General features: G+C 42.0%; 1 protein-coding gene across 7 annotated transcripts in view; it reads right to left on the bottom strand.

Moving 5' to 3' along the window:
- Positions 1–24,018, bottom strand: part of LOC139445560 (inositol 1,4,5-trisphosphate-gated calcium channel ITPR1-like) — a 253,058-nt gene that overhangs the window by 150,609 nt on the left and 78,431 nt on the right. For all 7 annotated transcript variants that reach the window (XM_071226708.1, XM_071226711.1, XM_071226710.1 and 4 more), the window contains exon 4: positions 5,091–5,177. In XM_071226708.1, the coding sequence (XP_071082809.1) occupies positions 5,091–5,177 (87 nt within the window). The remainder of the gene's footprint in view (positions 1–5,090; positions 5,178–24,018) is intronic.

Raw genomic sequence — 24,018 nt, 5'->3', positions numbered from 1 at the left:
GACTAAGTAAGTGACAGGGTGAATGGGTTCCAGTGTGAGTGTGTGTGATAGCAAATGAATGAATGTGAGAATTTGAGAGTGTGAAATTCTAAACAAGGCAAATAATGTTGAAACATCCAGAGTGAGTGAGTGTGAAAGTGAGTGTGTGAGTGAGTGAGTGAGTGTGAAAGTGAGGGTGTGAGTGAGTGAGTGTGAGAGTGAGTGAGTGAGTGAGTGTGAGAGAGTGAGTGAGTAAGACGGTTTTTAGCCATACTCCTGTAACATCTCGACAGGAGACACCACCAACGGTGTACTATAGGTTAAAGCCCCACCCTGACTATAAATAGCCCGCAAGGTGGCGGTGTTTCAGTTTCGAACAATGACTGACAATGTAAACACAACCGAGTGTCGGGAGAGGTTTTTTGAAAACCATACGGGAACCAGATCACCTTTGACCGTCAAACTTCGTATCAACTTGAATGACAAACCATGGATACAATAAATGGCTCCATATCTAGATATAAGTCAATACATCTTCAGTAGTTTTATCATAAAAAATCGAATCGATCGTGTTTGGCGTCTGCATCAATCACAGTGGGCGGAGCTTAATTACGTTAGCGCTATAAATAGCAAAGCACATGGTCATGTGTACATGTGACACATTTAATGCATTTGTGGTCAAAGTGTATTGTGTTGTATATTTTTACGGCAGAACATCAGTTTCGGTTAATGTAACAGTAACGATACTTAAATACGAAATTGACGACGCGATTCTTTCAGTTCTATCCGAAAATTACAGATACTTGTTTAGTTTTGGTCATTTGCATTCAACAGTTAGGTTTATGCCACACAATAATCAGTTTATATTCATAAAACGTAAATTATTACAGATTTTTCAACTAATGTTTAGGAAGGGGCCTAACTTGAAGCACCAGAAGTTACGCCAATATTCCTCAGCTTGACTACAATAGATGAATATGTCACGTGTATCAAAATAACAATGCACATAAGCAACTGGTAAATGAGCAACGAAATATATTTCATGATTTGACCTATAGAAGGCGTATCCAGATAATATTGTACTTACGATAAACGAAAACTCCAATACACATATTCCAAGACAACTTTAATTATGAACTTCCTTCACTTTCACAGAATTTTCAAACACAAAACTGAGTTTGATCATTAGATCCACACTTGTCCCATGTATTTTTGTTCGGGGTATTTGGATACACTTAGCGCACAAGTTTTAAAATACAATCTGGGATCCCTTTCCCGGTTTGTCCACACCAATCCTTCATCTGCTCAGAGACCATATAATATTATATGGTCTCTGATCTGCTGCAACGTTTAATTCCGTTTCTTCAAGTCCAAGTATCTACGATCTCTCCAAACACTTCGTCCAGAAGCAATGTGCTCGAATCGACGAATTTCTGCAACATGGTGGCCGCACCATTCCTTAACTGCGATTGCCTGTGCCGTGTCGCGCATGGTTGACAAAAGAAGGGCGAACATACATATTCGGCTTCATCTGGTTCCACAATGAAATCTAGCTGTGACACTGATTCACTAATCCCAAGAATCGTCACTGAATTTATCAAAGTTTCTGTTGCCCTTGCAAGGGCGGGAAGAGAGGCGCCATCTTGTCGATTCGAGTTGTGAATCGGAATGATGTCAACTTGAATTGGAACTTTCTCCACGATAAAGTCACCAATGTCATAATCGAAATGACATAAGGCTCCCTGATTATCTCGAACAATTCTTCGTCAAAGTAGGCTTCACATGAAAATCTTCTGTTGCTCATATTGAAGACAAGCGAAATTGCAAAGATCTTCACAGTTGTAAGCAGCAACTCGATGCGCTCATGGGGCGTGGTTGCTAGGAGATCGCGTGGTCAGAAATGCGAAAATAAAAAGTTTTAGAAAGTAATAAAAGAAATACCCAGTGCAATGAAAAAGTACCATCTAGGGGATATTTTTTAATTATAATATTCACGAAAAAAATAATATTTTCTAAAAATGCAAAATGATTTATTAATTTATCCCAAGGTCGTAACCCTGATCACATGGTGGGTATTTGGAAGAAATCTTTGCGATGACGCCGTGAATGAGGCCGTGTGTATTACATTGTTGAATTCAACTGCCCAGATATTCGTCATGAATGGAGAGAAAAATGTATCTGAGAGAAACATTGTTGCTTTGAGCTTCGAGACATAACACGACTGCCAAAGTAGCAAGCGACCTGAATGTAAGCTTGATGAAAGTAATGATGAAACCCATTTTCACGCACATGACAGAACTAATGTGAACAAATATTTATCTGAACATCGTTTCGAAGTCTGTGAGGCTGTCCGTATTTGAATATTTTTATCTCCATTCCGACGTGAAATAATATAATGTCTTCGTGTCTCAATTTTGCTGCGGCAGTGGAAAATTGCCCATCGATCTAATAAAAGAAATACTTCTACATCTACAACTGCACCGTCATAAAACCAGGTCAACTTTATCTTTGTTCCGTTGTTTATCAAAAATTCGTTTCCGAAGCAAAGCGAATCGATCTACATCATAAATTAATTCATAGACTTGATTCTAGTATCAAGTGTTTTTTTAAAATGTCATAAAATTACTTACACAATTATTGAAAGACATTTTTTGATAAGTCATATATTTTATTTCGTCCGCCCGCTCTCTGATTAGTTGAGGCTTGAGGGGAGAAACACATACAAACAATATAGATGGCCGTATGCAAATGACACTTGGCATGCCAATCAAAAGGGATCTGGGTCACTCGGACCCGCCAAGTTTCACGGATCGAGTTACTTCGGCACGAAGAGCTTCATCGGACAAGTGAGACTTTGTCAAAATACATTGCTACTGGGCAATGAAAAAACGACAAGAAACTACTTTGATCAATTGAAAATATTTTTGACCAGGTTTTTTTACACGATCGTTGTCATCCAGATGAGGCAAGACGAACACAACGAAGAAAAACATTGTTGAAATCACCGATTGCCGTATATATTGTGAGAAATGCTATTTATAAACTGCAGATATACCGTACATCACAGGATAACGATTGGTGCCCCAACACATATTATGTTTCTTGTTCATTTACACTGCTCATATGCATTACGACAAACATATTTCGTTCTAGTCTAGAAATCTAGAACTATAATTTGTGTGTTGGATAAATCGTGGACATTCACACGGTATCATTTTATGAAGATGTGAAGACGACATGGCAGGTAGGTTTTGAAACCAAAGATGAACGCGTTTGTTGAAAAGTCTTGTAATCGTTTGTTAGATATTTATATTACCATTAAAACTTACGTCCTTGTTGTCAAACGGCCCACGTGGGTGGGTGTTTACATGACGTCACCCGTTTACGCATTAACCAATGAAATCTATGTGTTTATGATGACGTAATATTGACCTGTCAGATCACTTGTATAAGCTCCGCCCACTAGAGTGCGGTAGTTACTACCGCAGATGGGGCTTTAAACCATTATGAGAGACCCAAGGAGAGGGTATTACCAATATCGGGCTTGTGCTGGGAGAGAGTTGGGCTTCTAATACCACCTGAACAGCATTCAGTTATATCATGATGTCAGGAAAAGTGATGCAGTTCATTGACTCTACCACTGGATCATGCATCCGGGCAAATCTGGGAGTCAAACCCAGAATGACCAGCAGCTCCTGACACAACCACTGAGGGCTTCTCTGCATCACAGTGAGGTCTGGTACACAGGTATACCTGGACTTACAAAAGTGGGGGTCCAGGGGATCCCCAGTAATTAATTTTAAGGGTCCTTGCAGGCAATATGAGGGTCCTGTAAAGCAATGGAATGGTGTTGTGTACTGTACGTTTAGATAATTATTTTGGAACTGGCACTAGTCCTATAGTCCTTGCCAAACTGCCCAATAGTTAAGGTATCATAAGGATGAGTAGAAATTGCTCTTTTTAAGGTTTTTTCTCTTTGTTATCATTGTAAGGACTAGTGGACTAAAACTGTTTGTTTCTAACGCTGGATCAAGTAGACAGTCGTCATGATTGATGGATGAAATAACAGACACTCATAACTGCTCATAACTATACATCCCTTGGGACACAGTATTTGTTCTGCCTCTATTCTCTACATTTATGCGTACTGGATGCACATTTGTGTGTCATGCTAAACCCTGGGTACAGTTGGTTAAGCCTGTCCTACAGCAACCAGCCTAGGACAGGCGAGTAAACTACGCTTTGCATGTGGACAGGCTGAAGCCTGAGGACAACCAGTTATGGCTCCTTGCATGAAGATAACATTAGGGGAGGGTGCTGTGAAGGTAGTAAATCATGTTTAGACTATTGGACTAATGTTGGTTTTCCCATGTTGAAATCACCCTGGACAATCTTAACAAGAATCTTGTCAACCTCTAAAGACCTCATTAAGCCAAAGAAGTAGGAACACGTAACAGCTGAATGAAAATGTTTCCAAATTCAGCCTTAATTTCCCTATCTACATACAGAAGAATCTTGCATGATGAATGATATGTTTCCAACGGCATCACATCACAACAATCTGTATGTGATGCCTATGGCTTCCTCATCTCTCTACTGGGGACTAAAGAGTCTCTACTGGGCAGTGCATATCTTGCAGCAGGTGCCCTTTACCAACTGACAGGAGTTGTTGCTCTAGAACCTGCAGCGCTCAAGTCTTGTTGCTGGGTATTGATCTGCTGGGTATTGATCTGCTGGGATAGCTCAACTTTAATTCCTTCAAGCACAAGCGTTCTTTTGAACATTCATATTCATGTCTTCAAAGAAAATCATTTACATAGTTCAGGATATTTTTGTGAAAATATGCCACTCAGCATTTTTGTAAGTTGTGAAAGTCTCAATGGTGATAATGACTTTCCTCCCGATGTGAACATGTGAGAATGTAATATCTGACTCCCCCATCCCTCTTCTTAATCCTTCAAGCAGTCATGTACTTGGACACTTGGTTCATCATGCTGAAGGCCTGGGTTTGATTCCCAACATAGGTACAATGTGTGAAGTTTATTTTAGGTGGCCCCTGCCACCAGACTGTCCAGCATCATGTAACTTCCCCTCCTGTAGGTCACACCTACCTGTACCACCATGCCATACTGAATCTCGGAACCCAGCAGTTTTCTGCTCTCTCCTTCATTCTGCTTCTTCTCGAGTTCCGCCGCATGCTGGAAGTAGATAAATAAACCGTTACACTGTTTTCAGATCATTCACCCACTGTTTGTACAAGGAGTATGGCCAATTGGGGGCCTGAAAAACTATATAAAGTAAACTACGTTTAAAACGAACTCAAAGGGACCACAATGTTTTTTATTCATATAACCCTAGTTCGTTATAAATATAAGCATATGTACAACATATATACAGCAAATGGACGGGATCAAGAAATAGTTTGTTATACCCGTCAGTTCGTTATTAGCGTGTTCACCATTAACGTAGTTTACTGTGTTCAACTTTAACTGAGTCAGCTGTCTTGAACTGCACAATGTAAACTTCCATCATAGCTGATCAACTCAGAGGTCAACTTCCTTAAAGATGAGATAATATGCCCATATGTCCATACATCCATAAAATCCTAGCATCATTGGTCGACATTTTATATGAAACAATATGTATGTTACACAGCTTACAACATTAACCACTGGTCTAGCCTGGAAGACCATGCCTAGTAAAATCATTTTCCATCTAATAAGTTCGGGTAATAACAGTCCACATAGCAACATCTACAGAATGGAGGCAAGTAGGGCTAGTAGGCTCCAAACTTTGTTTGTTTGTTGTTTACCGCCACACTCAGCAATATTCAAGCTATATGACGGCGGTCTGTAAATAATTGAGTGTGGACCAGACAATCCAGTGATTGACATCGTGAGCATTGATCTAAGCAATTGGGATACCATGACATGCATTAACCAACTCAGTGATCCTGACCACCCGAACCCGTTAGTCCCCTCCGCAGTGTTTGGCACAGACTGATGGTCATTAGGAGGTTACCACTATTGTGGCTGTGCACACTGAATTTAAGTGTGGCAACCCAGCCATGCTTGCCGTAAAAGGCGACTATGCTTGTCGTGAGAGGTGACTAATGGGAACGGATGGTCAGGCTCTTAGACTTGGTTAAAAATTTTAATTGTATCCCAAATGCATGGATTGATGCTCATGATGTCAATTACTGGATTGTCTGGTCCAGACTCGATTATTTACCGTGTCATCGTATTCCATATGTGTGGATCGATGCTCATGATGCCAATCGCGGGATTGTCTGGATTGAATGACTTTCATATAAATAAAAAAATGATTGACATCGCAATTTATTTTTATTTTTATTTCGACCTAACCTTGTGTGCAAAAGCAGAAGTAAATCTGTAAAACACAAAATGAAAGAGTGTGGCCTTGAGGCCTTCCTGGTTGACACCAGGCTCTCTATCCCTACACGCTACTGCACATATATGTCTCCTCTTCTGTATCATCATGTCCTGTCCTGTCCTGTCCTGTCCTGTCCTGGAACTGACACCCAAATACATACATCAGAACCACATGCATTCATCCTAAAATACCCACAGTGGCACTGAACATACAATGTGGGGCTTAACCAGGTATTTTGGCTCCAGTTTGATGTGTGCGATTCCTTGGCACACTTTGGGTTTCATATCATGAAAAGATGGGCATATATACGTTCCTGTCACACACTAACTCTACAAGGCACACAGACTCCAGCAATAGAAACTTACAGTTTTTGACCACTAGTCTTTATAATGATAACATACAGCAAAACCCTTAAAAAGGGCAAATATTTCTACTAGATAACATGGTTGGAGAACAGGATGACATGCTGGTCGGCGACATCTGAGGTTGTTGGAACGGAGAGGTCGGATCACAGTTTCCCGGCTAATGTGTCGATTTTGTGTTCCTATGGTCTGTCGAGCACTTTCACTTGCAGTTAGGGACAGATGTCGCTGCTGTTGACGGGTAATCTGCCGATCTTGTCGAGGTGTGGACGACCGCTCCAATGAAGATCATCTGTGGTCTGTGTAGCATTGTATCGATGCAGGAGACGGTAAATTGTGGTTATGTTAATGTTGTAATGACGAGCAACATCTTGGACAGACTCTCCAGCTTCCAAACATCCGATAACCTGGTTTCTCTGAACTTGAGTTAAGCGTGGCATTGCTGACCAAGGATTTGTTTTTCATGTTGCGTTTTTACTCGGGGCTTCCAAAATGCAACCAAAAATATTGATAACACCATCAGGCTTCACTACATGCTAAAACTCGTATCAATTTATGGTTCCATGTTTGTTACCTATTTGCTTAAAACCACTTGCATTTGTTTTGCGTGTGAGTATATTTGGTTCCATTAGGTTTAACATTAATACGTAACTTCTAACAGTGGGTTTCCATCATAACAAAGGTTCCCACCGGTGGACTAGACACATCCGGTAAGCCAACAGAATCAATACCATCAACAAATAATAAACTAAATGGAATTGGCCCACATATAGAAAAGAGATGATCACGAGCTCCAATATTGTAAATAGCCATCTAAACAGGATCTTGTGGATGATGCCATCAGGAACAGAAACAAAAAATAGTTTTGCTTTTAGAGGAATTGAAGCAAATATTTGAAAGAAGGGAGACAGGATGGTGAAGCTGATCAGAGTGAAATTGAATCAAGTCATATTTCTGGACACCGATCTAATAAAGAGTAACATAGCCAAGCAGTTGAGATATGTGGTGCCTGTCGATACAAAATGGAGGAATTATAATCCAGGTTGGAGAAATGGCTGATACTAAGCTGGCTTCCTTCACCATTACTCATCTTGTGCTTTAAACACATCATTAAAGTTTGACTTTTCCCAATTACTATCCAAGTTTGCCATTTATGTCACCTGAAATGTCTCAGGGTAGTTACTACTCAACCAACAGTCTCCATTGTTACAACTGTATGTCACATGATACTGTAGTATTGAACGCTTGTTGAAAATACTTGGAAATGACGTTCAATTGGACAGTCTAACTTGTGTAGGAGGTATCGGCAATAAAATAAGAGTCTGGAGTTTCATATGTAAAAGAAAAAATGTGAGACAGAATTCCATCAATAACCACCAGAGTTCCAACAACAAGAACTGAACCAGCAGCCATTCATCAGTCTTATCAATTACAGCTGCCATGTCCTCGCAAGGTGGAACAATGTTTTGGATTCAATTAACATCTTGAGAAAAATCAGTAGCTACATGAAAAACCCAGTGACCCAGCACCACTGAGATTGATTTTTGTCTCTACTACAACCACCTCCCTGCTGACACTCGACTTACAGACTTCAGATCCTGTCTAGTTAGCCTTGCTACAAGGCTATACTGAAAGAAACGTCTATGGATATGTAGTAATTCTATCCCCCTAATAGGCATGTCTAGATATGTGGACAGTACAGTCTCTTATAGGGAAAACTGGTTCTTACATAATCTATTACTTATGACTTAACACTAATAATTATTGCCTTAGAGACTTGTGCAAGTCTACTGTCGAGTGTGTCCATTAGTTTCAGCCAAGAAGGATGGGGATGGGAACTCATCATGTTTCATTCCGTTTCTTAGTTCACATTTCAGCCTGGAAGACCATCACATCAGCTCACGATAGGGTTGACTGTATGCAATTACACCACAGACGTGTCAAGGATAACGCTCCTGCTCAGATACCGATCAATTTCTTCCTCACCTTCAACCTGAGCAGTTTACAATCTATTTTTTTACTGAATACTGATGGTTTAGAATTTTAGAAATGTAGTAAAGAAGCAATTATTCCAATAAAATGTTAGTGTTTGCTATAAATATGCACATTTGGTACATAATATTGTGCTCTAACAGTTCCACTCTGCTCAGCTCCTGTAGATGGGGAGATGACTGCATCTAGTCGATACATCCTTCCATGAAGGTACAGTACACGATGCCGCACCAGTTGGAGTCAGGAATATGTGTGTTCAGTCCACAAGAGACAAGGAATATGCTGCCATGTCATTTACAGGGATCATACTGGGAATTTTCTGTTAAGTGAAATTTGGACCAATTAATAGGTGATGCCTACATAATACAATGTTATAAAGCCCCACTGCTTTTGAAAATGTAGGCCCTTTTTATAGGTTTATAGGCCAATACCCATTAGGGCCGTTCATAGAATTATCCCTGCATTTACTGTTACACATCCTAATATCCTTGGGGTAACACTACATGATATGGGCACTGTATCCAAAACTGGGCACCTGAGCCTGTTCCCAAGTCTAGCATAATCAACATTCACTTGTCTCCAACTGGCGATGACCTGACATATTTCAATGGTCCCGATGATGTTGAGTCAACATTGCTTTAACACTGGCTAAGTGTAACATAAATACATATAATTTCCCACAGAGGGCCATGCCAGTACAATGACATACCATGAGCCTGGTCACACATTAATTGTGGCCGCCCTTTTACACCTGCTTATTCTGAGCATGGGGTCCTGGGAACTTTTCTACTCTGAAAATTCCCATAAGGCAGCAGTTTGAACATCCATGACAATTAATCACTTATTAATAGGAACATTAATATTGGGTCACGCTGGTACTGTGTCAGGCTTGTACTGTGTCAGGCCATTATTGTATTGAGATGTGTTTGGGAGGAGGAGTCAAGACAGGGCAGACACAGATGGAACCATGGTCACACACAACCCAATTGTCACGGCCTGCGGCAGTTGGAGAAGCCGAATGCTTGTTGGTTATTGCACACTGGGACAGATGAGGTGCACAGTGAGGAAGTGAATTGCCAATTGGGTCACAAAAAAAGATGATGATTTGGCAAAGAGCCATCTATCCAGGACATTTCCAGACACATTCAATATACTGGAGTTTCAAATCTTCCTTGTTAACTGTGGAACATTGCATATTGAGCAGGACTGTAACAAAGTGGACGTGACACAGCTATGTTCTAAAGCAGCCTTGCCTCTGGAAACCTAAACTTGGATTGGGTTCAGTGCAGGCCAACTAAACGGATGGACAATTCTGACACTGAAATAAACATAAAACCCTTAAGAACTAAATAATGTTCAAAAGGTATAGAAAATGAGTTGCTATAATGCCTGGAGTATTTTCCAGTACCATCTGTGGAGCCCAGATCCATCAAAGAAGCTCAGTACCCTCTATGGATCCTAGAACAATCAAAGGAGCCCTGTACCCTCTGTGGAGCCGAGTATCTTCTGTGGATCCTAGAACAATCAAAGGAGCCCTGTACCCTCTGTGGAGCCGAGTATCTTCTATGGATCCTAGAACAATCAATGGAGCCCAGTACCCACTTTGGAGCCGAGTATCTTCTATGGATCCTAGAACAATCAAAGGAGCCCTGTACCCTCTGTGGAGCCGAGTATCTTCTGTGGATCCTAGAACAATCAAAGGAGCCCAGTACCCTTTGTGGAGCCGAGTATCTTCTGTGGAGCCTCAGAACAATCAATGGAGCCAAGTACCCCCTGTGGGGCTGAGTATCTACAATGGAGCCTAAAACAATCAATGCAGCCATGTACCCTCTGTGGAGCCGAGTATCTTCTGTGGAGCTGAGTATCTTCTATGGAGCCTAGAACAATCAATGCAGCCCTGTACCCTCTGTGGAGCCAAGTATCTTCTATGGAGCCTAGAACAATCAATGGAGCCCTGTATCTTCTGTGGAGCCGAGTATCTTCTATGGAGCCTAGAACAATCAATGGAGCCCAGTACCCCCTGTGGGGCTGAGTATCTACGATGGAGCCTAAAACAATCAATGCAGCCATGTACCCTCTGTGGAGCCGAGTATCTTCTGTGGAGCCTCAGAACAATCAATGGAGCCCTGTACCCTCTGTGGAGCCTAGCATCTTCTGTGGAGCCTTAGAGCAATCAATGGAGCCCAGTATCTTCTGTGGAGCCTTAGAACAATCAATTGAGCCCACTACCATGGAGCCCAGAACAATCAATGGAGCCCTGTACCCTCTGTGGAGCCCAGTATTTTCTGTGGAGTCTTAGAACCATCAAAGGAGCCCAATGTCCTCTGTGAAGCAATGTACCCTATGTTTGTCAAGGGAGGATAACAGCTGACCTAGTGATGTAGTATGACCCGTGAAGATTCGGGGTAGAATAGGTCTTCAGCAACCCATTCTTGCCGTAAAAGGCAACTATGCTTGTTGTAAGAGGTGACTTTCGGGATCGGGTGGTCAGACTCGCTGACTTGGTTGATGCATGTCATCGTATTCCAACTGTGTGGATCGATGCTCATGATGTCAATCACTGGACTGTCTGGTTCAGACTCAATTATTTAAAGACCACGGTCCTATAGCTGGAATATTTGTCTTACTGGCAGGGATGAAACTGTATTGTGAGATCCTGAATATCATCACTGTGTACAAATGCACTATGAACCAGCTACATCTTGCACTGGGTGGTACAGATACTAAATCTTCCATACAAAGATAAAAGTATTGTTCTATATTACGAGGGGTGTACATTAAAGATTTCCCCTGACCCACTTCCAATGGACCTAGTGGAATGAAACTTGGCATAGGTATTAGTCTTTCTCCACATAGGAACCACCAAGAGTTACACACTTCTCTCATCGTTTTATGCAACTATGGAGACCTCGCTTGTAAAAGCCCTCATTTTGCGTCTCAAACCAGGACTTGACTTCAGAAAACAATGTTTCATCATCTGTGAAACGTTTTCCCTTCAAAAATGACTACATGGTTGGAAAGAGGTGGAAGTCAGATGGTGCAAGGTCAGGAGAGTAAGGAGGATGTGGAAGGATTTCATAGCCACAGGACCGCGCTTCTGTCTGGGCAACATGAGAGTTGTGTACTAGAGCATTGTCTTGCAGGAGACGGACACCCTTGGTCAGCATGCAACCCCTCTTAAGCTTGATAGCGTCCCGCAATTTCCGCAGCAGTGAAGCATAATAAGCTCCTGTAATTGTGGTACCCTTTGCCAAAAAATCCATCATCACTACTCCGTGCTGGTCCCAAAACACAGTTAGCATGACCTTGCCTGCAAAGGGTTGGACATGTGCCTTCTTTGGGGGTGGTGACTCCACATGCTTCCATTGCATCGACTGAACTTTAGTCTCAGGATCATAGTCATGGACCCATGTTTCATCCTGTGTCATAAGTCAGTCAAAAAAGTTTGCCTGGTCTTTTTGGCACATGTCCAAAAGATCCTTTGAGCAATTGATTCGTTCCTGAAAGGTGTGAGCAGCCTGGGAATCCATCGTGCAGACACCTTATGCATGTTCAAATTGTCATGGATGATTTTTTCCAAAGACCCTACACTGATCTTGACATCTTGTGCTAACTGGCGAACAGTTATACATCGGTCTGCCAAAATGGCAGTCTCCGCTTGATGGATAGTATCCTCATCAATGGCTGAATGGGGGCGACCAGGAATGGCAGCTGTTTCCACAGATGTCCGACCACACTTGAACTGGCGATGCCAGTGTTTAACTACGTCATATGATGGGGCATCTTCCCCATAAGTTGCTTTCATTTCATCGAAAGTTTCTTTGGGTGTGCAACCTTTCAAATATAAAAACCTAACCACTGCTTGGTATTCTACTGGCTCCATTGTCACACCCTACTCGATCATAACACCTGTAAAAGTGGTAAGATTAATAGTTCGGTGCTGCAAATTCAGACATAACCTATAGATACATGTATCATTACACATGTGAAATTTCAAACAAATATGATAACCCTAAGTGATTTAAGGGAAATCTTTCATGAACACCCCTCGTATGTCACCAGTATGTATCAAATCAAATCAAATCATATCAAATTAACCATAATCCAACGTATCATATCACAATGCCATGCACCGCCATATCTTCACACGCCTCAGCAGCCATTGTAATCATCGTATGTCACCTGTGTGACATTCACTAGAACTATAGGCATAACTTCAACTTTGTTCGAGGTAAAACGATTTAGCTTTGAGGCTCCACAGAAAGAACATCGACAGTGATAAAATCTTGACTCTAACTGATACAACTCTTCGAACTTGAAACCTTTCATGATGTCTTGTACAATCATGTCCTGCACTGCGAAAATATAATCTCATAAATTTGTCTGATGCATCCCTTATCTTTATTCAAGAGATGTTTACACTTCATAAGAACAGCAAATCTCTATCCATGGCAGTTGTCTTCTCTGTAGAAATAAATTGAATCAGTGGAAAGCTTGGGGATTCACTTATTGAGCCGAACATCTCTGCAGCCATCACAGGCTCTCTCACTTCGGTAAAAGTAGATAGTCTCTACCTTGTCTCACACAAATATTGACCCAATACCTATTTCGGGACGGTGTAGCAATTTTGAGAAATAGTTGCCAATGTGAATCTATGTGTCTTTTGTGTGTTAATTTGTGTCATTTACGAGACGTTTTAAAGTGACTGCGAAGCAAATGTACTTTACAGCCCAACATGACACGTATCATGCTGACAAGACAATGAGAGCATCATGGAGGTCCTGGCAACATCAAAGTGGCCTTCACCATAGCTACACAATTACACGCACATATCTCTCACTAGTGTGGGTTTGGCCAAAAATGCTTACCCTTTTCATGAACACCAGGTGTCATCAATGATTTTCAGTTATCCACTCTCATAATTTTCAACAATCTTTTACCTCTTCGGCCCAATGGGCAATTTTCTTTACAATGGAGAATGGTTATTCTGTTGATGTTTCATATTCAATTAATAGCATGCAATACAGCATCAGAGAAACATTGTAAACGTATCAATATATGTGACCCACTAGGAGAAAAGGACCTTATGGGTGAAAAATTACTTTTTGACTTCACATTATATTAAACAAGTATTTGTCACAAAGTGACGAAATGTCCCCCGCCTGTATATACACCATAGTACCAAATATGAAGACAATCCAGCGATTAGTTCTTGAGATATCGTGGCAACACCGTTTTCCAACTCCAAAAGCAGATTTGCCTGCTGTGACCTTGAAAATGGGGTCAAGGTCACAAAAACCGACTGGTGTCTGCGGTATCTGTATATACACCATAGTTCCAAATATGAATACAATCCTGCGATTAGTTCTTGAGATATCGCGGCAACACCGTTTTCCAACTCCAAAAGCAGATTTGCCTGCTGTGACCTTGAAAATGGGGTCAAGGTCACCAAAACCGACTGGTGTCTGCGGTGTCTGTATATACACCATAGTTCCAAATATGAAAACAATCCAGTGTTTAGTTCTTGAGATATCGCGGCAACAAACAGGTGGGATGTACGGACGTACGGACGTACGTACGGACGGTCGTGAATACTATATCTAGACAAAAACTACAGTATCTTAGGAACACAAGGCCACGCTGCACTCAGCTGGTGGGTGGCATAGTGCTCCTCATGAAATTAATTAAACACTTTCTGAATACAAGAGTAACATTGAAGGCCTCCTGACTTTATCAGCACGTTGCTGTGTCGGCTCCTTCCTTAGAGGGCATCTAGGACCTGGCCTACTTCATCACTTAGACAACCATCACCTTAGAGACTTCAATCATCCAAAAACATGGAGCACTGAACGAAGTTCATCAGCCTTCACATTCAAACAACTTAAATATCTATATCCTGATACCATTCAGTTTACATTCCAAACCATTATCAGTATTCGAAATTAAGGATGGAAGTCAAGGGGTCATTGAGCCATAATGTTAAACGTTAGAGATTCAGGGGGTTCACTGAATCAAAGACCTCAAGGGCATCTGCCAGGACTGCTTAATTTTGAAAACCTTTCATGACAATAATCTTACAAAGAATCCAAATTTCAATTCTTACAAAAATCAGTCCCAGGTAACATTTCATAACTTTAAATTTAATGCTTCTAATTTTGTTCATGCTTTGTTTAGAAAAGGGGTTAATAACCCCTATGTCTGGCCTGGAGGCTCGAGGTTGGACGCCTTGTCCGTACACTGCTACACACTCCCCACAATGGGTATGTCCCAGGCTTCATCGTAGGCACTGAGAATTGGTCCAATTTTACATGACTCATAGTGTCCAACATTTGCGAGTCCCATTACGAGGTTTGAACCACAGACCTGATCCGAGGTATGGTTGGTACATGTTGGTGGTCTCTATGCCCCAACTCAGTCACACGCATTGATGGTGACGACACAATCATAAGGTTACCAATAAAATCAACCAGTCAGTCAGGCCAGTAGTAACCTGACCTGGGGTCCCAAAAAAGAACCAAGAACAATCCACACACAGGGCATTGTGTTCAACCAAGAACAATCCACACACAGGGCATTGTGTTCAACCAAGAACAATCCACACACAGGGCATTGTGTTCAACCAAGAACAATCCACACACGGAGCATTGTGCTCAACCAAGAACTATCCACAGATACTCCCCAAGCAAAAACTTTCCAAACAAACAAGAACTATCCATAGATGGGGGCATTGTCCCCAAACAAGGACCATTGTCCCCAACTAAGGTCCATTGTCCCCAACCAAGGACCATTGTCCCCAACTAAGGTCCATTGTCTCCAACCAAGGACCATTGACCCAATCCAAGAAGTATCCACACATAGTCCAGGGTATGAGCAATAAAGAATCACATAACTTGAATCACAAGCACATACTGTGGACCTATTCTGCTCTGCAATCACGACAAGGACTTTCATCTCATCTTTTGTCAAGCTGACATTATTCTTTGTGAGATAAAACATATTTATAATTCTGAAATTTTGGCTCATCTATCTTTATTTCTAAAAATCAAGAATGAAGTAATTTGACAGCATCATGATATTGATATGCTCAGTTTCAAAGTAATTCAGAATTTTGATGTCTTTTTCTTTTTTCAGAAAAAAAGAATTCTTCATTCATCTCATAATCAATGTTGTGAGCAAGCAAACTTCTCAGAATTCAACACCCCGTCTCTTTAATTTCAACCAGTAGACATTCACATCAGAAATCACATTTTGCTAAATTTACTTGCAATATTGATCACAATCAAGCATAGAGCAGAAGATGCTTGCAGCCGTTAGATGGGTCTTGTATGAAAGTGAGCAGCCTTCAGCGTTACCATGGATAAGGAATAATATGGGGTGTGTCTGTGTTTAATGAGCATGTGTCTTGATGAGGTTTCCCCGGACCAGGACATACACCAAGCTATCAATGGACAGCTCTGTCATGGGCTGATACGGGTGAAGTACTGGCAACAGTTTCAAGTTTCATCTAGGGACAGATCATGATGACTTTGTTCTATCTTTGGTAAAATGCCCAATTGTGTCAAAATATTAGATAATGAATGGGGAGGGAAGGTTATAAATTAAGCAAAATTGTTTTAATATTCACGATTTGCTTACACAGTAATAAAATTATAATTAAAACTCACATACAGCCAAGTCCCGTGGATCCGACATGGCTGGTTGCATATGATTAAGTTGGATTGACGAGTATGTCGGATAAGTTAACTAAGTAGTACCAACATTCGTTGATCATAGTTCGCGAAAGGTTCTTCTGATGTGACCTGTCATAGGATGTCCTCTGCAATAGCGAGAACTTGTATCTGATTTTAATGAGATTGAGGTAATATAAGCATGTGATTAATCCTGTTTTCTTTTTTTAAAGCATTACTTGTTTATTGTTAAGCAAACTTCATCTCTGCAGCTTTGTAATATGCAGCTACCAGCCAACTCGTCTTGCATCACAACACTGGCTGTGTACTCGCAGGCAGATGACCACAGAGTAAGCTCATCACTGTTGGATTACAAACTGGGTGAGTCGGAGTCGGAGTGCGAAACTGTCGGATTAACGGGTCTAAATAGCATTGATTTAATCGGTTCCCATCATTAATGTCAGATAAAGCTGATTGTCAGATTAACGAGTGTTGGATTAACAAGACTTGACTGTACTTCTATTTAGATGTTTGTCCTATTAAAGATGGCTGATTTCCATGTTCACCCAAAGCATTTAATTAAATAATAACCCACAATGGTAAATAATTGGTATGAATATGAACTAGTTATGTATAAAAGTTTTGTTCCTATGGAAACCAGAAAAATAGGTTTTTAATAAATCCCAACCTATCAACCTCCAGAAACAAGCACTATTGCCACTTCCAACTTCAGCCAAACTGGTTGCCATGGAACTTTGAAAATGTTTTTTACAAAAATCCCAAACTATCAAAAGACACCAGTTTAATTACCACTAGATCCATCTTTGTCCCAAGTTTGGAGAAGAAAAATTGTACAGTTTTCAAGATCTGCTCCGGAAACAAGCACTACCGCCATTTCCAACTTTGTCAAAGTTCAGTGATAGAAAGTAACAGTTTTAGTCCACTAGTCCTTATAATGATAACATATAGCATAAGCCTTATAGTCCTTATGATACCTCATCTATTGGGCAGTTTGGCAAGGACTATAGCACTAGTGCCAATTTCTAACACTGAAGTTGTTGCCATGGAAACATGATTTATTTTTTTTAAATCCCAAACTATCAAAAGGCACCAGTTTACCACAAGACTCTATGTGCCAAGATCTGCTCCTGACATCTTTCACGGACAGACAGATGGATGGATGGTGTTCATCTTAATACTCGATCCCCATTAAGTGTTGAAGAAATGACATACAGTAAAAATGTAACACACCATCTCTGTTACATTCATTCTGCTCCATAGACAATGATATTATGTGACCCTCCCCAACACGAACACCTGATCAGTGTACAGGATGACCACAGGCCTCAATAACCCTTCTCCAGGAACAACAGCTAGAGAACAATGGCCAAAAACAACTCCAGGCTCAATGGCTAGACACAACAAGAGGCACATTGACCAGACACAACACCAGGCACAATGACCAGACACAACACCAGGCACAAGGGCAAGACACAACACCAGGCACAATGGCAAGACACAACACCAGGCACAATGACCAGACACAACACCAGGCACAATGGCTAGACACAACTCTAGGCACAATGGCAAGACACAACTCTAGGCACAATGGCAAGACACAACACCAGGCACAATGGCTAGACACAACACCAGGCAAAATGGCTAGACACAACACCAGGCACAATGGCTAGACACAACACCAGGCACAATGGCTAGACACAACACCAGGCACAATGGCTAGACACAACACCAGGCACAATGGCTAGACACAACTCTAGGCACAATGGCTAGACACAACTCTAGGCACAATGGCAAGACACAACTCTAGGCACAATGGCTAGACACAACACCAGGCACAATGGCTAGACACAACTCTAGGCACAATGGCAAGACACAACTCTAGGCACAATGGCAAGACACAACTCTAGGCACAATGGCTAGACACAACTCTAGGCACAATGGCTAGACACAACACCAGGCACAATGGCTAGACACAACACCAGGCACAATGCCTAGACACAACACCAGGCACAATGGCTAGACACAACTCTAGGCACAATGGCAAGACACAACTCTAGGCACAATGGCTAGACACAACACCAGGCACAATGGCTAGACACAACTCCAGGCACAATGACCAGACACAACACCAGGCACAATGACCAGACACAACTCTAGGCACAAGGGCAAGACACAACTCTAGGCACAATGGCTAGACACAACACCAGGCACAATGGCTAGACACAACACCAGGCACAATGGCTAGACACAACTCTAGGCACAATGGCAAGACACAACTCCAGGCACAATGGCTAGACACAACACCAGGCACAATGACCAGACACAACCCTAGGCACAATGACCAGACACAACACCAGGCACAATGGCTAGACACAACTGTAGGCACAATGGCAAGACACAACTCTAGGCACAATGGCAAGACACAACACCAGGCACAATGGCTAGACACAACACCAGGCACAATGACCAGACACAACCCTAGGCACAATGGCAAGACACAACTCTAGGCACAATGGCTAGACACAACACCAGGCACAATGACCAGACACAACCCTAGGCACAATGGCTAGACACAACACCAGGCACAATGGCTAGACACAACTCTAGGCACAATGGCAAGACACAACTCTAGGCACAATGGCTAGACACAACACCAGGCACAATGGCTAGACACAACACCAGGCACAATGACCAGACACAACCCTAGGCACAATGGCAAGACACAACTCTAGGCACAATGACCAGACACAACACCAGGCACAATGGCAAGACACAACTCTAGGCTCAATGACCAGACACAACACCAGGCACAATGGCTAGACACAACACCAGGCACAATGGCTAGACACAACACCAGGCACAATGGCTAGACACAACACCAGGCACAATGGCAAGACACAACTCTAGGCACAATGACCAGACACAACACCAGGCACAATGGCTAGACACAACTCTAGGCACAATGGCTAGACACAACACCAGGCACAACACCAGGCACAATGGCTAGACACAACACCAGGCACAATGACTAGACACAACACCAGGCACAATGGCTAGACACAACTCCGGGCACAATGGCTAGACACAACTCCGGGCACAATGACCAGACACAACACCAGGCAAAATGGCTAGACACAACACCAGGCACAATGGCTAGACACAACACCAGGCAAAATGGCTAGACACAACACCAGGCACAATGGCTAGACACAACTCTAGGCACAATGGCAAGACACAACTCTAGGCACAATGACCAGACACAACTCTAGGCACAATGACCAGACACAACACCAGGCACAATGGCTAGACACAACTCTAGGCACAATGGCTAGACACAACATCAGGCACAATGGCAAGACACAACACCAGGCACAATAGCTAGGCACAACTCCGGGCACAATGACCAGACACAACTCCGGGCACAATGACCAGACACAACTCCAGGCTAAATGGCTAGACACAACTCCTCCATCTTTTAGTTCACATGGCATTGAAGGGCCCACACAAAGTCTACAAGAAGAGGCATCCTCCATCTTTCCTTACTGTTTACTTTGCGTTGAATGGAGCAGTCAGCAGCTCAGGAATGTCTATTAGAGCCATTCTAGTCTCATAGGAATATCAAAGGTGCTGCATTGTGAGAGGGAGGGAGGGAGGGAAGGAGGAGGACCATGTACACACACACATCACTTCTCGCCTCCCTGGCTTCATGACAGAGCGTCTTTATGGTGATGCACTCGGGATGCTCTGTACATTACATGAACATTATCGTTATTAAATGGTATCTGGTTCTAACACTTCACAGCTGGGAGATTAATACCATACTCTCACTATGTTATATTTTATTGGATCTGCATAGTTATCTCAAGGTATGTTTTTTTACTGTATTGTTTTTGAAATGGGATCCATCTGAGAATGAGTGAATGGATCGGTGAGTGTGTGTGAGTCTGTTTGGGGGGTGAGAGTGTGCGTTTTTGGGTTTGTGCATGTGTGTGTGAGCCTGTGTGTGAGTCTGTGTTGGTGTGTGAGTCTGTGTGTGTGCGTGAGGCTCTGCGTGCGTGCGTGCGTGTGTGAGCCTCTGTGGGTGTTGGTGTGTGAGTCTGTGGGTGGGTGGTTGGAGGCAACAGAGAGTGACTACAGAGAATGCAGACTAACAATGTTTAAACTACTATGGACTATTACAGATATAGCAGGAGCACCAGTGATATATGTCCGTATTACACCCTGCGTAATGCACCTGCCTTATCTGCAAGTCTGTGGTATCTGTGGTAATTAATTCAACATGCAGTGAGGTGTGCTTAACTCCAGACCCTATTGTAAACAGGCAAAAAACTGACATAAGATTGTGTGTCCGACATTAGGCTGCATCTGCGATTCATTACAACCGAGCAGTAAATAACTTTTCATTAACACTTGCTAATTCATTACAGCCTTACGATAGCGACTAAAGCATGACCCTGTCAGCAATGAATAACACCTTCATACGATTAATTCAAATCAGACCTGAAGGACAACTTCCTGAACTCACGAAAAAAGGTGAGGTGAAATGGGGTTTAACGTCACATCCAAGATTATTGCACTTATATAGTGACGTGCATGTACGTGTGTGTGTTTGTGTGGCTGCTTGTACTAGTCCGGACTGATGCCGATTTATAGTGCTAGCTCACTGAGATACCATGCCGCAGTTTAACATGAATACCCCACTCAGACATAGTATACTGACTCCGAGCCGACCAATCCTTGGTTGAGACCCTTAATGCCGAGCGCCAGACAGGGTAACAACAAGTACCACTCACACAAAAATAAAAATTGTTGAAGGCAGACTATTAGACTTACATCTAGTCTCTGAAATGAACCTATTTAACAGAAAAATAGTTGTTAAATTATGAACTATAATAAAAAGGAGCCCAGATACTCACTTCATTTCAGATATTGCAGTAATCTAGACTTGCTGAAAATTATAGACTTGCATGGGCTGTATTTGATATATTTGTTTCAGGGTCTGTATGACAGACAAGTAGATTGTGCTCAATGGTGTGTGGATAATGTCAGTGCATAGGGAGGCAATGTAGTTTATATGAGTACAGACCTGTGCTATTTGGGTAAGTGTTAACTGTTAGATGATTGATATGCCTAAGAAAGACCGATTTGGCAGATAAGTTAAGATTAAGTCAGCAGTCACTGGGATTCAGCAAGCAAGGCAAGAGATCCTTGTTTATAGCCCTAATGCCAAAAATGGAAGATGAGTCCTACATTTAAAGAGTATTGCAACAAATTTCCAGGGCTCCAGGCCACCACTTAATTTTGAACATGGTTAAAGGTTATATAAACATGCAGGAATCTAATGAATAAACAGGAATCCCACGAGTATACCGGAATCTCCCGATGCCATTGTTGGGATGAACATCAGGTGAGTACACCTGTTTATTGTTGGCATGAAGAGTAATCGGACGGTTTGTTTACAAGACCTCTGTTCTGAAGACAAAGAGTATTGTGTTCCTCCACATGAAGCTCCTAAACATGCACTTCACCAACTCCACCTGGCATCAGGGCATCTCTACAGACACAAGCCCTCCCATCCCAGTCGGGGAAGCCAGTCCTGATGTACCTGGTAACACAAACACTCCGGGCAGACAGGCATCCTGAAGGGTGATGAAGGAACAGACCATTCCTTGCCTCAACACTGAAATGGAGTCTAACTGATGCATTTATGTTTTCTTTTGTTGATTGTAATCTTCAAATCACAGCAGACAAATATAAAACTTTCTGTCCTGGAGCACCTTTGTCATTTACATATCAAGTATATTGGTGTCACAGCAGTTGCCCAAACATACAAAATATCTTCCAACACAGATCTGTTTGACTCAACAGCTCACCTTGCGGACGCCTTAATTTGTCCAAATTTAATTTACCTGTTCTTCATCAGGCACGGCATAGTTATTTATGTACGGGTGAAAATAAAACTTGATTATGACGTCTTTATTCTCCTTTGCCCGATCAACGAAAAAAGCAAAAAAGGTAACTTGATTTTATTACTTAACCATCAAAGCCTTTCCTAACCACACCTCTTTTTCAAAACCCTGCAAGATGGCCTGTCTTGGAACACCAGTCATGACACAATCAATTTAAATGATTTAAAGAAAAGAAAAACAATGACAGCAAGTGATCTCACATTTGGAAGAATATAGAACTAAAATCTGCTGAGACATTTAGTAAAGTGGGCCGTGTCAGTTGTGTGGTGTGAGACGACGTCGGCTTCAGTGTAACGCCACTACTCACATCACATGACACACCACGACTACCTCTCCATTACCCAACACCATGTAATACACAAGCCATTGTTTCCAATTTTGTATCAAAATCAATTTCTGTGAGATTAGATTACATCAGTTCCACTTCAGGTCAATGGGTCTTGTATTCACGATTGATTGGTCTCCTCTGCCACCAAACACCTACGTTCAATTTACTTTAATCATGTTTAAGACTGAAGTTGTTTGCATCGTGGGCAGGTTCCCAGGGGATTGCACAACCTGCGGTCCGACACCACCACCACATACGGACTTCTCCAATACTAATTCTTCACCAACACTACGCTAATGACAGACTCTTCAAAATAGAAAATTTCATCTTGCATTGAATACTACACCAACACTCAAACTGACGACAAGCTGTTTCCAAAAGAAACATTCATCCTGTATCGATTTCCTTCCCATCAAGCTGATATTGCTGTTTCCTTTAGGATCTGTTTTCAATTTATCAAGTTTACCTAATTTCAGCATTTTATCCTGCATTTTAGATTATAGTCATTGGAGCTTTAACATTCTCAGCAAGGACAGTTTGTTCTTTCCATTGGATTTTGTTGGTTTGTTGTTTAACGCCGCACTCAGCAATATTCCAGCTATATGACGGCAGTCTGTAAGTAATTGAGTCTGGAACAGACAATCCAGTGATTGATATCATGAGCATCGATCCACGCAATTGGGATACGATGACATGCATCAACAAAGTCAACAAGCCTGACCACACGATCCCGTTAAAGCGTGTGTGTGTGTGCGTGTGTGCGTGCATGCATGCATGTGTGTGTGTGTGTGTGCGTGTGTCCGGATAAAAGCCAGTTCTGTAGTGCAAGCCCGCTGAGACTCAGTGAGAGACCATGCTGCAGTTTAACATGGACACCCCACACAGTTTACTGACTCTGAGCTGGCCAGTTTTTCTTTTATTCCTTTCATGCCATGCGCCATCCTGGGTAACATCAAGTGGCTATTGACAAAGTTCTTGCTTCTGCCTCCGATATAGCTAATGAACTACATCGGAGGCAGTATTTGCTGCATTTTCCTGTCTCACAGTCCATGAACCATATTATTTTCCCTTCTGCCCAGCGCTTACTGTAATGCAGTAGACTTAAATTAAGCAAGCCTAGATTTTCAACAGGTTCTGCATCACCATCTCAGGGGCTCCTTTTCAATTTAAATGAAGTTGTTTGTTTTTAATCAAATTATATATTTCCCAAGACTCAGCTTCAGTCTACTGGTGTATATCCTACAGTATACTACAGCACAACAACCAGGTACCTGGTGAGCTATGGTCACAGTGACATGCACATCAGT

Source organism: Haliotis cracherodii, unplaced genomic scaffold, assembly GCF_022045235.1.
Source record: "Haliotis cracherodii isolate W230 unplaced genomic scaffold, xgHalCrac1.p SCAF_6, whole genome shotgun sequence".
NCBI classification, from domain to species: Eukaryota; Metazoa; Mollusca; class Gastropoda; order Lepetellida; family Haliotidae; genus Haliotis; species Haliotis cracherodii.
The sequence above is the reverse complement of the archived record's forward strand: the minus strand, read 5'-3'. Positions and strand labels throughout refer to the sequence as shown.